The 14,059-nt window shown below is 48.7% G+C and overlaps 1 protein-coding gene across 1 annotated transcript in view; it reads right to left on the minus strand.

The window, feature by feature from the left end:
• Window positions 1–13,403, minus strand: part of EPS8L2 (EPS8 like 2) — a 19,000-nt gene extending 5,597 nt beyond the window's left edge. The window contains exons 1-15 of the mRNA XM_057379879.1: window positions 13,299–13,403; window positions 9,210–9,371; window positions 8,752–8,901; window positions 8,546–8,625; window positions 8,274–8,413; window positions 6,782–6,861; window positions 6,191–6,317; window positions 5,762–5,850; window positions 4,235–4,309; window positions 3,419–3,567; window positions 3,147–3,273; window positions 2,685–2,800; window positions 1,926–2,037; window positions 1,037–1,144; window positions 47–188 (exon numbers count right to left, since the gene is read on the minus strand). Of these exons, the coding sequence (XP_057235862.1) occupies window positions 47–188; window positions 1,037–1,144; window positions 1,926–2,037; window positions 2,685–2,800; window positions 3,147–3,273; window positions 3,419–3,567; window positions 4,235–4,309; window positions 5,762–5,850; window positions 6,191–6,317; window positions 6,782–6,861; window positions 8,274–8,413; window positions 8,546–8,625; window positions 8,752–8,901; window positions 9,210–9,371; window positions 13,299–13,388 (1,747 nt within the window). The 5' untranslated portion in view covers window positions 13,389–13,403. The remainder of the gene's footprint in view (window positions 1–46; window positions 189–1,036; window positions 1,145–1,925; window positions 2,038–2,684; window positions 2,801–3,146; window positions 3,274–3,418; window positions 3,568–4,234; window positions 4,310–5,761; window positions 5,851–6,190; window positions 6,318–6,781; window positions 6,862–8,273; window positions 8,414–8,545; window positions 8,626–8,751; window positions 8,902–9,209; window positions 9,372–13,298) is intronic.
• Window positions 13,404–14,059: the final 656 nt, after the last annotated feature.

A 14,059-nucleotide genomic window follows, 5' to 3' on the forward strand; every position in this document is an offset into this window, starting at 1 on the left:
ACACAGAGTGGGACACAGAGCAGGACATAGTGGGACACACGCTTACGTTCTTTGGCGTCCTGCGGAGAGTTGCGCGATAACATCTCACTGCCCCACTTATCCCCGGCGTAGCTGGCAGGCATCTTGTGAGTTGGGCTGGATGGGCCATAGCCCCTGGGGCTCAGGTCTCCTTTGTACCTCTGGTTAGACTGGTTAGAGAGAAAAAAGAAAAAGTACGATTTTTTCTTGCCATTTATTATTTTCTGAAACTTTCCACCTCACACCCATAGAGGGACAAAGTGCTGTGTTCTCCTTGTGCTGTCATGAGGCTGGTGAGAGCTGAGGTGAAGCTGTGTGGAAGAAGTTAATTTCTGGGATCTCATGGGAATGAACAACTCAAAGCAAAGTCTGAAGACTGYGTGAGGGAATTAGATTGGCCAAACATGTCCAATCCCATTGGAAGGCAAAGCCTCACTGCTCCACACCTGGGATGTGAAGCAGGACCACCGCCAGAGGTGGACTGGATAGTTTTTTGACATTTTGATTAAACTAGCAGGTATTTAACCAGAGGCCTGCTGGGCCCCCTTAAGCTTTGCCCAGACTCTGCAATGCCAAAGTAGGGAAGCAATTCYATGCTTCCCTAGGATGTTTAGAACATTCCAGCACCACATTTTTGCAGTGCAAATTGCAGTATTTACTTGTCRCTTAGATGGTGTTTTCATCTGCCTCTACTCCAGTAATGTGTTCCTACTGCTGAACTGAACCAGCTGTGGGAAGTGTCTAATTTAACACCCAAGAAAAATTTTGACATGGAAAAATATGGGAAGCATGAGATTGCTGCACGAATGGGAAGGTAGGCCTTATTTGGGAAGGTGATCATGGCACCTTCCATGAGGTGGAGTTTTATCATAGAAGACACAGGAATCTCCTGACTTTGTGAGGGTTCATCCTGACTTGTGTATCCTAAGAAATTCAGGGAGATATAATGACAGGCTTATTCCCAGAGGCAGATTGTGCCCTGCAGCTGGTACCACTTAGGTACCACCTGACTACAGACCTGTTCGAGCTCTTCCAGTTTCACCACATCCAGGATGTTGTACGGGACATAACCGGCCTGTCCACTCCGGTTGAGCAACTTCCACCACTGCTTATTATCTTCCAACACCTGAGAGAGGGACACAAATAAGTCTGCTAGTGGGAACGTGGGATTTCAGGCATATGAAAACAGGACATAGAGGGGATGGGCCACCCAGAACGTGAAGTTGCCAGAAGGACATCACTTAGGGAAGGAGCTCTGATTAGATCTRTTGGTCTCGGACACAATCCAGAATTGAAACCTTTCCTGGAAAGCATCAGAATTTATCAAAAGGATGAACAGCAGAAGATCTCTGGGTGCTGAAGAACTGGTAGGTCCTAACTAATTTCCCTGTTTCTCCATATTGTTTTTTCCAGTGACTGATTTTCTGTTGTCTTTTTGCATTAAAATAAATAGATAAGTAAAAAGCTACATTTTTCACAGAAACCATTTCCTCAGGTCACAGATCAGTGCTAACTGAACTCATGTCCCACATTCTCCAGCTGCCAGCAGCACTGCAGTAAGAGATTCATTATGAAAAAGGTGCTTTTCAGAGRAAACAACTCCTCGTGGAGGGGGAAGTGGTAATAAGGAACACAGACCCAGCAGCGGGGTGAGCAGGGCAYTGCAGTGAGTTGTTGTGTTCCCTCCTCACTGTGGTTCAGATGGGGCTGATGTGTCTGAGCTGAGGAAATGAGCCAGCACAGCACAGGCAGCTTGTTCCAGCTTTGGAATTGAGCAAAGCTTTGTGTCRTTGCTCAGACACGACCAGGGAAAGTGGAGTTGGTGCTTGCAGGTATCCCGAGCTCTCTCCTGCCCCTGGGAAGGGAAAGGGAGGGGGACACACCTTTTCCCAAGAGTAGTCACGTACCTCCAGGATTTCATCCTTCAGCACCGAGAGCTCATTGGCGTTTCGTGCAGTGAAATCGTAGCGGATTTTGGCAAATCTCCTGGGCACACCCACTCCCTGGGCCTCRAAATTCCTGCAGGACAGAAAAACTGCAGTTTTAGTGGAGGTCCATCTAATAATGAGACCAAGAAAATTGGAATTGGAGAAATGATCCTAATTCTTTCCCTGCTCCACATTTCATCTCTACCACTTGATGTTCCTACCAGGACCAGTGATAGGGTGAATGCGAAAAATAACTTATTTTGCTGATATAATTGGATTTAGCAGAAGGTGTYCCTGGCTGTGGCAGGGRTTGGAACTGGATAATCTTTAACGTCCCTTTCCACCCAGCCCATTCTGTGATTCCATGATTCCAAAGTCTCTGCACAAAGGGAGAGCCAGAGCACAGTGCAGCGTCTCTGGTACCTGATCCTTAATGTCCCTTTGGTGGGCTGATGTTGGGAAACAAAATCTATGGATGGACTAATGAAGTCAGTCAATTTTGCGTCCTGTGGTGGAAAACACCTGGGATTCCTTTTCTTGCAGAGCTGTGGGGGTTAAACAACAGACAGTTCTAATGGGAATAATTCCTTGGCTGATCGTTACCTTCTCTTGGTGGTTATTAAAAGTGGCAGTAAGTTATCTCCAGGATGCCCAAACTTCCCAGTGTCACCATATGTGTCCATGGGTGTTCACAAGGTTCTAAGTTGGGAGCCAATGCTCTGGGTGCAGATCCATTACCTATTTCCATGTGGAGAGATGTTCTGTTTGAAGGCATCCACAGCCTGTGTCTGGTCAGCCGTCTGGCCACGCTTGAGTGAGGAGTTCCGGTAAGGATATCCATTGGCTGAGGAGAGCTGGAAAGGGAGACATGGAGTCAGTGCTACCAGGAAAGGAGAAAGCTGCTCAGAGAAAAGGAGAGGGATACTGGTAGATGAGTCATGGCCTGGMAGCTTTTGGTCAAGATGTTCTTCAGGGAGCCTGTGTCCCTGGAGCTCAGTTCATTATGGGGTCCTGTTGCCTTGGATCAGGAGAGGCTGATTATTGCTGCCCTTTTCCAGCCTCATTTTCTTTCTGTATTTAATTGGAGTGACCAGATCCAACTGAGTTTTGAGCCTACTACTTGTTGCATACCACCACACAGCCCACAGCTCCATCTCTCTGGAAAAGGGGGAGGGAGAGGGAAGAGAGGATAGGACTAACCTCCTCTTGCAAGTGTCCAATGTCTATTTCCCAGGGAGCTCCCCGGAAGATTTCTGTGGGCGGTTCCCAGCCGTTGCGGAATTTGGGGATGTAGGTGGGGATGTTCGCGTCTCGRGGCCACTCAGCTCTAGGACACAAAATGGGTATATGAGGTGACATTCATGAGGAATGTGACTTTGAGGGCATTCCCTCAAAGGAGAAGCAGGAGCGTCAGGGCATCCAAGCCTCCCCTCTACCTGGGGAACCTGGTGAGATGGCAGCTCTGTCCTCACCTGGATCTGGTCCATGTCTCCCCCAGGGAATCCCAGAGGTTTATCTCTTTGGGTGTCAGGTGTCCTCTGAGGAAATCTGTGGCGTCTTTAGAAAGCAGTGGGCTGAGGACAGACCGGGCCAGCTCGGGGCCGCCACAGCTATTGATGATCTGGGTCACACACAAACCACACAAAGAGGAGAGAACTTGCAGGAAACGGTCAAAATGTCAAACCAGGGACACACAGAGGAGCAGGAATCAAAAACAAAGCTGATCCTTAGATCAGCACAGTCACCTCAAGAAACATTAACCTAAGTCTTTGAAGGAGACTGGACAGTTCAAAGGAACGTAAGGATTTATTCTGGTTGGAGTCAAAGCAAGATCTTATCTAAAAATGAGCTGTTGTTATAGACAAGTGAAGTGTCACAAGCTGACACTTCAGCAAATGGAAAATACCTTGCTATTCCTGTGTGCTTTCTGGCTCCTTTTCCAAGTTGGGATTTGTGCTTCCTGTTTTCAGTGTAAATACTGAGCTGTGTTTGCCTGAAGGTGAGACCAGACAGTGTCCCAAYGGGAACCCCAGCTGCCTGCCCCTTTAGTTCACAGTAAGGCTTTATTGACTGGGTGGGAAAATTCATGTTTGCATGAGTTCCAGTATTTACTTCAGGGAGCAAATCAATTAGAGGCCAGGAAGAACCAGCATCATTTCTGGAAGTTCCTGAGAAAGCTGTGGCCAGGTGTGAGCAGTTTTCTAGCCCTTCTGCGCAATCTGTCTGCTTGTAAGTATGAACTGGAAATAAACAGGGAGTTCCCAGTAAGACCTGGGAATAAGATTTACCAGTTCTAGTGGCCCAAATAGGAAATGCACCAACTCCGAAGCGCTGGGGTTCTGGATGTGCTTTCTTAGTTTGGCCTGGAAAGAGAAAGGAAACCCAGTTTAACCCTAACCTGAGTGTGCCTTCTCTTTTCTGTCACATGGGGAGAGTGTTGTGGACTAATGAGAAGAGTAAATGATGTAGGGTGTAGGAATCATTCCCTTTTATTTTGTGTCCATTTTTAATTCCCAGTGAATTGTAGGAGGGGTGGAGTACCCTCTCTGTTAAATCAGTSCCTTTGAAGCTAATTTGAGCAGACACAGAAAACCTTGGCTTATTTTGAAAGTCCTAGTGAGGAAAGGCCAGGATTTTTGTTGCTCCTGCCTCTGGCAAATTGAGAATCCCACAAGTTCCATTAATGAAAACAACAGRATAGGTCCCTTGGCAAACTGCTGACAAGGGAAAGTCTCCGCCAAGGTCTTGCCTGTGGCACCCGGAGCTGCCCTGGCCACTGAAAGGCTCCAAATCCAGTGGTATTTGAGGTGAACTGTGSCAGAATGGAGGAGCAAACCCTTGGGATTGATTTACTGCAAGCACTGGGTTTYGGTAGCAGCAGCCAGCTGAGCTGTGGTGAGAAACCTCTCCAGTTTGTGCTTCCATTCAGATCCTTCTCCTGCCCTGGGCTCCTGGCACYGCTGCCATGGGAGACAGGCTCCCTGCTCCTATCAAAATGCAAAGCATTTGAAATGCTGGAGATGAAACATTAATGTGGAGTGGGAAGTGGGAACAGCTGTTGGCAGTAGGGCGACCCCATGAACTGACACTTCCCAGGGACTCGGCAGCCACGTGGTGAAGAACGTGTGCCGAGTGCATGGAGTGCCAGCTCTGCTCCGTGCTCAACCCTGGGCTCTTGCCAGGAGATCAGCTGCTCCTTCTGATCTGGAGCAGGCACAAATTATACGTATTTTCTTCTCAAAGAAAAGGCTGGAGCTTGGTGCACTGCATTAAGGTTGTTTACAATCTTTGGGGTTTCCTTACTAATAACTGCCCCAGAAGGAGCTTGTTGGATGTATTTACTGGACAAGTTTGGTCACAACTGACAGAATTCCTGCAGGCTCCTTACCCTCCTGGTCTGTTTGACTGAGCAGAGCTGGCAGCACTGGGAACATCTTTGTGCTCCTGCTTTTCATCTCCTCCTTAATACAGAGGGTCTGGCAGGGGAGAGAGAGGAGCTGGGAATATCAGGGCAATGAGACATCAGTTATTGTCAACCAGAGACTTCCCAGGTCTGGATCTGAAATGACGCAGGTGTTACAACCCTCTGCCTGCTCTGTCCCATCCTGATGCTTCTCGTTTTGGTTTAACAGCATGTCCCAGGAAACCTGCACAGGCCTGACACAATGTTTGTCCTGTGTTCTGAAGAACCTGCAATTCACACCTTTGTCCCTTGGCAGTGTTTTCCATTCAAGTTTCACTCTGAACACTCGCTGTTGGGATACACAGGGAAAGGCCCTGTCCCTGCATGGGATGGGAACTCCTCAGTGTCTTACCAGGAGGTTAAAAGCCAGTTTGGTTTTCTGGAAGCAGTCGATGAACTCGGCCTCGCTCGGGGGTCTTGCTCGGAGAGTCAGCATTCCCTCTGCCAGGAGAAGGGGCAGAGAAGAACATGTTAGTGAGAGCAGCTCCTTTGGGAAGACTTCATCTGCCTGCTGTGCAGAAGGCACATCAGAAATTGGTGTTGAGACCAGAACCACTRAAAATCAGGGCTTCAGGGAAAGGCAAACTCCCTCTGTGTGCCAGAGGCTCCATGTGCTCTACCAGAGGTGCCCATGGAGCAGTGGCATGTCCAGAACTGGTGTGCCTGGATCTGTGGCTGTGCCACAGCATGGATCCAGCCTTGCTGGGCCWGAGCTGAGGTGTCCCCCCCACCTTCATCCATGCCCCTGTGCTCCCTGTTTGTTCTGGCTGCTGYACTGTACCTGCTGGCCCTTTCTTCTTGTTCTTCTTCCCTTTCTTCCTTTGGTTGAGCTGTCGGAATGCCTCTGCAGCCTTCTGGAGCCGGGCGACAAACACYTCAATGTCATCCAGGGTGCAGTTCAGGATTTGCTGTGAGGAAGAAATCCAAAGCACGGAGGTGAAAGCGAGTCCAGGCTGTGCACGGCTGGGAGCCCGAATCCCAGGGCCTGCTGTATTACCCAGGAGAATGCACGGGAGTGGGCAATCCAGGCATGAAATGGAGCTGAATTCATCACTCTGCCAGCACAGAGCTGCTGGGCCTGGCTGTGTGCTGTCCTTACCAATGTGACAAGTGACCCTGCTAATGGACAGCTGGAAAAAAACCCAGGTGAGATGGGGAGGAGCAGAACTGGAATCAGCAGAGCTGCCTCAGTGTAGAAGATTTTGTCACTGACTGGGCAATGGAGATTTGCTTTTGGCCAACTTATCTTTATGCAAAGCAGGTATCAGTTGGAAAATGGCCAGGGGATGCATTAAATGTTTGCACAGGGAGGAGCCCCTTGCTCCCCACCTCTACTCCTGCCTATGGACTGCACATTGTCCTTGTCACCCACCGTTTCCTTTTCAATCTTCTGTGCTAACATTGCTCGAGACTCCTCATGGTCGTGAGAGCTGGAGCTTCGTCGTTCGTAGTCTGCAAACAAGGAAGGAAAAAATATTTGCTCTCAGAGGCTGGAAATAGGCAGGGATCCATTCGATGGTAACTCTGAGCTTGRATGTTTGTTCTGGGTTATGAGAGCACGTCATGAATAATGTTTGTAATAGATGCTAAAAAACAATCATCCTGCAAAACCCCAACCCCGAAGCACTTCCCAACTTCCAGAAGCCACACACCCAGTGTGTGAGTGTGGTGGGGGGATATTCCAGCAGGAACAATTGCTGGGGTGGCCCCTTGTGCAAATCAAATGGTGTCAGTTAGGGCAGAGTGTTTGAAAGGGCCAGCACAGCTGGATCTGCCGAGGGGGAGAAGTGGGGAGGCAGTTTTGGCAAAGGACCATGACAAGTCCACAGCATCTGTAAGTGTGGGGATGCAGAGCCCCATTGGSACAGGTTTTGTAGGAAAAGCAAGAAGGTATGGAGAAGGGATCTTGGCAAACAGGCATCACTGCTGGCTTTCTCCTGTCATCTGCTCTCCTGCCAGGCTCTGTGCCCTCAAAACAYAAATCCTGCTGCAGGGAATTCCCAACTCTGCTGATGTAAGCTCACTTGGAAGGGCAGAGTTAGAGGGGCTGCTTTGCATCAGAACACAGATGTTTATTTATGGTCCAACTCGGAAACAGAGATATTCCTTCTATGATGCAGAACTGGGCCTGAAATAAGTTCTCCATTCAGCAGCCAGAGCAGTTGCATGGCTTCAGATCCCATCCCAGGAAAGGAGTGTTTTAGATGTGTTATTGTGTCCTATTGCATGTTTTGCTTGAAACTAAAAATGAATGCTAAGAGAAGATGGTGTGATAGGCAGGGATAAGAAATGCTTATAATTTGCTYATTATTTTGATCATTTGTCAGAGAAAGAACTTGTTTCTGTTCCTAGGAACTTACTTCCATTACTTTTTTTCCCCAAAAGAAAATACTAGGTTTTTTCAAGCCAACTCAGATGRGCTGAAGTCAGGGTGGTTTTGGAATCAATCTTTAGATAAGCACACAAGAGGGGTGAGTTCAGATCTCCATTTCCACACTTGACTTTACAAGAATTCGTGGARACCACTTGATTTTCAAGGATGAAATCTTGGCTCCTGTGAAGTCCGCAGAGCCAGGATTTGTGTTTCTGACCAGGTCTGTCTTGTACATTTTAAGATCACCAATGCCTTGTTCAAATTTCAGTGATGGCTCAGTTTTATGAGGGGCCTTTGCTTTTTGGGGGGATTTCTGTGTCCCCAAATACAGGTGTTGTTACAAGGAATTCCTGAGAGCTTTTATTTGTTGAGCAGAAGATGCCCAGTGGATACAACACTTCTTTTCACCACAGACCACTTCAGGAAGGTTGTCTGTCTGGRTTAATTAGTCTCCCATCCCCAGGACAGACTTCCTGAGTGCTCCCAGTACCTGGATCATGCTGGGAAGGAGGTGCCACCCTGTTCCTGTTCATGGCTGAGCCTCGCATGTCGTGCTGGATTGGGATGGGAGCTGGTCCTTGAGGTGGGGGGAGRATGGATTGTCTCTGCTTGATCTTTTCCTGGTTTGCCCTGCAAGGAAAGCGACACAGAACAACCTCATCAGTGGCTGCTTATCCCCCTTCCAAGAGACTGGAGTGTGACTAAACCACTGGAAAGAGGGGTTTATTTTTGTTAGTCCCAGCTGTATCCCGCAGCACTTACTTGAGTGTCTGTGGCCGAATCTTCTTCCCGTGCTTGTGGTCTGCCAAGGCACTTTCTATGTCCTCGTGAACCATCTCCGCCTCAAGGATAAAACAGGGATGTTTTTAAGAGCCTGGCTTTAGGAAGGATTGAAGGAAATGGAAAAGGGCAGACAGCAAGGAGTGTGTTTTGTTCTGTTTCACACCAATCAGGAGKGCTGTGCTCACCTCCACCTCGTCACAGTTGAAGAAGTGGATGTCGGGTTTGTGCTGCTCRGAATCCTGACACACCAGCAGGAGGATGGAGGAATAACGCATCTGATTGAGCACTGTCTGGCAGTGCTGCACTGTCGGCAGGGGGAAGTCCTCCAGCTCCTCCTGCAACAGAAGAGGGAAGGTGTCAGGCAATGGGGAACTATTAAACTGAGGGGGAACAGGCCTGTGCAGGAACTCTTGGGATCCATGTGCTGATACTCTTAGTTTCTCTTTGCAAAAACCATGCTGCTCACTGTAGGGCTGACTCTAACCCAGGAGTGAATTTCAGCAGTGATTCACCCTTGTTTGTGTTCCTTATAACGTGCCCTCTCCCAGGCAGAACAGGAAGGGCACCCACTGCACCCCATACCTCAGTTGAAGTGTTTTAAGTGACCCTCATTTTGGGGTGACTCCCACCAGGCTCCAGGTACCTGTGTCTCACAGTCCAGCAGCCGGATGGACTTGTCATTCACTTGCAGCAGCATCTCCTGTGTCCAGATCTTCTCTTTGGAGTTGAGCAGGATGAGTTTCCGGATTGCGTCATCCACTGTCGTGATGGACTCGCTCTTGTCCATGATGAAGGTGGCCAAGTGCTGAAGTTGAGGAGAGAAAGAAAATAAAAACRGGTGGAAAATGTTTGTTGGGGTGTGTAAATCAGTGCTAAAAGCATCTCTAGAGGCTTCAGTTACTGTTTGTAGTTCCTCAGAGCTGAGGTGTGAAGGACTTGCTGCACAAAGCAGTTCTGGTTGTTGGTACCAGCCTGGCCATGGCAGTGAAAGATTTGGGTTTCATAATGGGTTTTCATAACCAGTTTCACCACTTGGATTTTATTCTCATCAATTCCAGCAGCTCTGATCCCTCTCCAGCACATGCTTCACACACACAAGTTACTCCCCAGGGCCCTCTGAACCTGGCTAGGAAGTTGAACTACAGTAGTTATGCTTTGCTTGCCAAGCTATAAAAGCACTTGTGTTTTGCATGCCTCTTGTAGCACACCTGCTTGTGTGGGATTTGTGCCAGGCAAAGAGCTCACACAAGCCATGGGCAAGTGTTGGTCCTCTGTACCATGTGGGATCCATGCAGTGTGTGGGGTTCCGTGCTGTGGGAACAGCTACCCCAGAGAGCTTCTATCCTGCAAAGCCCACAGGAGCTCCAAAACTGGCAGCTGACTCTACACCAGCCTTTTAAGCCCCCCTTATGGTTGGGGTTACCTTCCCCCCAGAATATCCAAATCAGCCCCTRTGGTAATGAAAATGGGTGCCACTGACTGTAGGAAAAGATTTTTTGCCRCTTGCCTCTGTCCTGCACTGCGGCTTTGCTTTGTTATCCTGGTTTTCCTACCTCCTTTCACCTGTCCTATAAACCCAGCCCATGCTCTTCTCCCATCAGGCAGGCTTGCRTGCTGTCCTTCCTTCCTTCACTGTCCCATGTGTGCACCTGGGCTGGGATCAGCTCAGCTAAGGTGTAACCACCCAAGCTGCTTTCCCATCCCTGCTCCAACTGCATCCAAGCCTTGCACTTGGCACCTGATGACCRGGATCTGTGTAATGGGGCAGCACTTGCAGCTTTGGTCTGCTCCTGGGGCTCCATGGGAAGGGAATGCTGTGGAAAGGAGAGGTGTATCACATGCAAATGCTGTGTGCCCACCAGCAGTGGGTAAAGGCCACTCCAAAAATGCAGGTGAGTAAGTGCTGCTCCCTTCGGATGGAAGAAYTGGTCGTGTCTGCCAGCAGAGGGGACTGCAAGGCAGGAAAAGCAGACTTGAGCAGCCAGGCTGTTTGCCCAGCTGTTGTCCCTGTGCCAGTGACAACACAGCCAGGCCACACGTTCAGGTGACACTAGCAAAGGGAAAAGAAAATCACGAAGGGAAATGAAATGGTCCTGTTTCACTTTGTTCCTTTTGTTGCCCAGCTCTGTTCCTGGTGAGAAAGGAAGGGAAACATGCCTGACTGGCAAAAAGCAGCTGAAGCTTTTCCCTGTCTTTACCAACTTTCTCCAGGAGAGAAAGGCAGGAAGTTTTTTGATAGATAAGTTACAAGCCTGATCAAGGCATCTGTGCARTCCAAAGGCCTGTAGCCCTTGGAGGCTTGTTGGGCCAGATCCCAGCTTTTTCTCCCTTCCCCAGAGTATCGAAGGCCCATCCACCAACATGACCCTCTCATCCTGGTTTCCTTGCTCAGTAGGGTACAGAAGAGGCATTTCAATGGTGATGGCTCAGCTGGAGAGCCAGGAGCAGATTAACCCCTGGAGCAGGGACACTCAAGTGCTGCAGGTGGAGCTGCACTGAGGGGCCAGGGACAACAGTGTGGCCACCCCAAAAATGGGTGTGCCAGGTATTTGGAGTTTGTGGGAAGGKCCTGCTTCTATCTGAGGCACATGTCCTGGAGCCTGGTTTCAAAGCAAGAGCTGGAAAAATGAAGGGTGTTTTAAAGCAAGTACTAAATTGATGGGAAATTTGTGGTACGGGGATGAGTTCTGCCTGGCTTTTCTGCCTTTGATTTTGTGTCTTCCTGCCTTCTCCCAGTGATCAGACACGACCTTTTTAGGGACAAACAGCTTCTTTCTGGTACTGATGCACTCGTGCTGATTCAGTAACCCAGTGGGTTGTGTCCACAGTTGGCATGTGCATTGGTGGGCAACAGAGGAGGATGAGAGAGTTGCTTGGGAAAGAATTCCCTTCTCCCTGTAAAAGCCCAGGGAAATGCAGATTAAGAGGCAGCAAAAGCTSATGCTGCTCCAGCATGTCCTGCTATGGAAACTGGAATCTTGGGGAAGCTGTGGATATTGGGATCTGACAGAGACCAGATGGACCGAGAGGAATGCATGCACTCAAAGCATGGAGCCTTGGATGGTTGTGATGGAGTACAGGCAATAATTGTTGTTGCAGCTGAATCCACATGAGATGGATTCAGGGAAAGGCTGAAAGTCCAAATTTCTATTGGGCATTAGGGGTGGATGGGGTCTGTGGTGACCTGTTCGCTCTTAGATGATTCCCAAAGACTGGAGGAAGGAGCAGAGAAGAGGACAAACACTGCAGGGTGCCCATTCCTGTGTCAATCAAGCACAGGTATGGGGTGAGGCACTGTCTAAATAAAACTCCTGGCAGGTGTGTGAGCCGAAAGCTGAGATTAGCAATGCAATCACAAACGAAAAACACACTGGGTGTATGTTACTGTAATTGTAAAATAGTACACGGAAAGGTATTTGCCAAGTCAGTCTTATCTGTGTGGAGGTGACAAGCCCTCTGCATTCGGAGCAGTGAGGAGAACAGGTTTACTCAAGATGACAGGCCTTTTTATCTCTCTTATTATTTTATCCACCACTTTTACAAGCTTCATAAATTCCTTTGCTGTTTACCGTTCAGTTAGTTTTCATGAAGGGAAAGCTACTTGTCTGACTCAATCATTAGAATATTTTTCTACTTTGTATTTTCTGTAGATATGGGTGGATTTAGGGGGAGAAGCTTGCTGCTGTCTTTGTTTTATATCTTAAAAACCCTTTTCATTCACATGGATAKTCAAGTACAGCAGCTTTTACTAGAATGGGCAATGAGTCCATCCACCATTAAACTTTGATCAGATTACTTCAAAGGGTGTAAAATGCCTCCCACGAGGAAACCTCATTCTATCTCACTGCCTGCCACTGCAATCCTGTTTGCCCTGGTCAAAGTTCAGGGGAGAGACTCACAAACGGGTGGCTTATGCCATAATTAATGAAGAATTCATTTACATGTCGCCGTTTATAGTCCCCTCTCTGCATCCGTGAGTGACTTCTGAGCCACTGAGTTGGTTTCTCTGATGGAAACCAGGGCCTCTTTCCAAACAGGCATTTTACAAGTCTAAATTTAGACTTTTAAAAGRTTCCATCTCCTAAGAATGAACGTCAGGAGGTGTCTTCCTGTCTCCCCTTGCTCAGTTTTCAATGATGAATGACCCCATCTCCTCCATGGAGTCCTGCATTAGTGAGTTGCATTACAGGAATCACCGAGCTCGGGATGGCCAGGCTGGCTTCTCTTTTTGGAGTGGGTGTCTGTGGCAGTGGGAGATGGATTTGGCTTATTGCCTGTCTTGTGTGAAGGGGTTTGAGTTACCTGAGAGGGCACAGGAGCTGGGGARAGCTGAAAGCTGATAGTCCATGTGATCTCTCTTGTTTGAGAAGCTGAGTTCCGGTAACCACCAAGGGAACTCTGCTTTTAACCTGTCTGTGCTGACCAGAAGGGCTTGAATCACAGGGTGACAGGAGGGACAGCAGCTCCTGCTCTCCTTCAGATACAGGGGAGGGAGAGGTCAACAGCTGCTCCATTTCCTCTTTCATTGTGCAGAATTCCCCTTGTCTGTTTAAAATCTTTTTTCCCCCCATCCTCCTTCACTCAGTGACTTGAGACTTTAATGGGAAGGAGGTTCCCAACTTCCCCTTGTCCTCCTGAAGGTCCAGGACACATGGAACACACTGCACTAGCAGCATTATCACTGACCTTGGCCTCTCAGCCCCTCAGCACTCCATTGTGTGTGCGTGCTCACCTGGACGTGGTACTGGGAAGTCTCRTGCATAATGATGTTGGAGTTGGAGTATTTTTTCCTTTGTTCTGCAAGAAACAAGAAAACAAGCATTGGTTGTTTATCTGTGGATCTGAGAATTACCACGTGGAGTCTTTCTCGCAGCCCGAGTTTCCAGCTCCGGCTCCGCGGGCACTGCCAGCAGGTGTCCCTCCAGAACAAGCATTGCCTTTGCTTGGTATTYGCTTTGGGGATTTCACCTTTCTCCTTGGCCAGCAAAGAGCTTTTAAATCGAGCTCCTCTTGGTGCACAGGGCTGAAAACAATCCTGCCCACGGCTTAGGTAGCATACTGAGCACCGGGTGATATCCCACAGATAAAGATCATGAGAAGATGCCGCTGCTCTTGTTTGAAGCCTGGCAAGGGTGTGTACCAGCTGATTCAAGTGGATTTCTAAAGCTTTTTAACGCTWTTCTAACACTCTTTAGGCTGTACCATCCCCTTGGCTGGACACGAATACTTCACACCTTGTATTTCTGTGCTTGTGGATGAAAACACAGCAGGGTGCTTAGCCTCTGTGCCTGATTGCTGCCAGCCCTGGAGTAGTGGATGCTCCCCAGCAGAAGTGATTTATCGGTGGGAATATTGGCCGAGGCATTAATGGAGACTGCAGAGCTCTGAGCTCGTGTCTCACACAGCCCCAGCACCATCTCGAAGGTGGAGTGAGGATAGTTCAGGGGACAGACCTCAGACACCCACCCAGCTCCCTGCACAGCCCTTCCAGAG

Source organism: Malurus melanocephalus, unplaced genomic scaffold (genome assembly GCF_030028575.1).
Source record: "Malurus melanocephalus ecotype Western Australia unplaced genomic scaffold, MMel_1.1 scaffold_426, whole genome shotgun sequence".
Lineage (NCBI taxonomy): Eukaryota > Metazoa > Chordata > Aves > Passeriformes > Maluridae > Malurus > Malurus melanocephalus.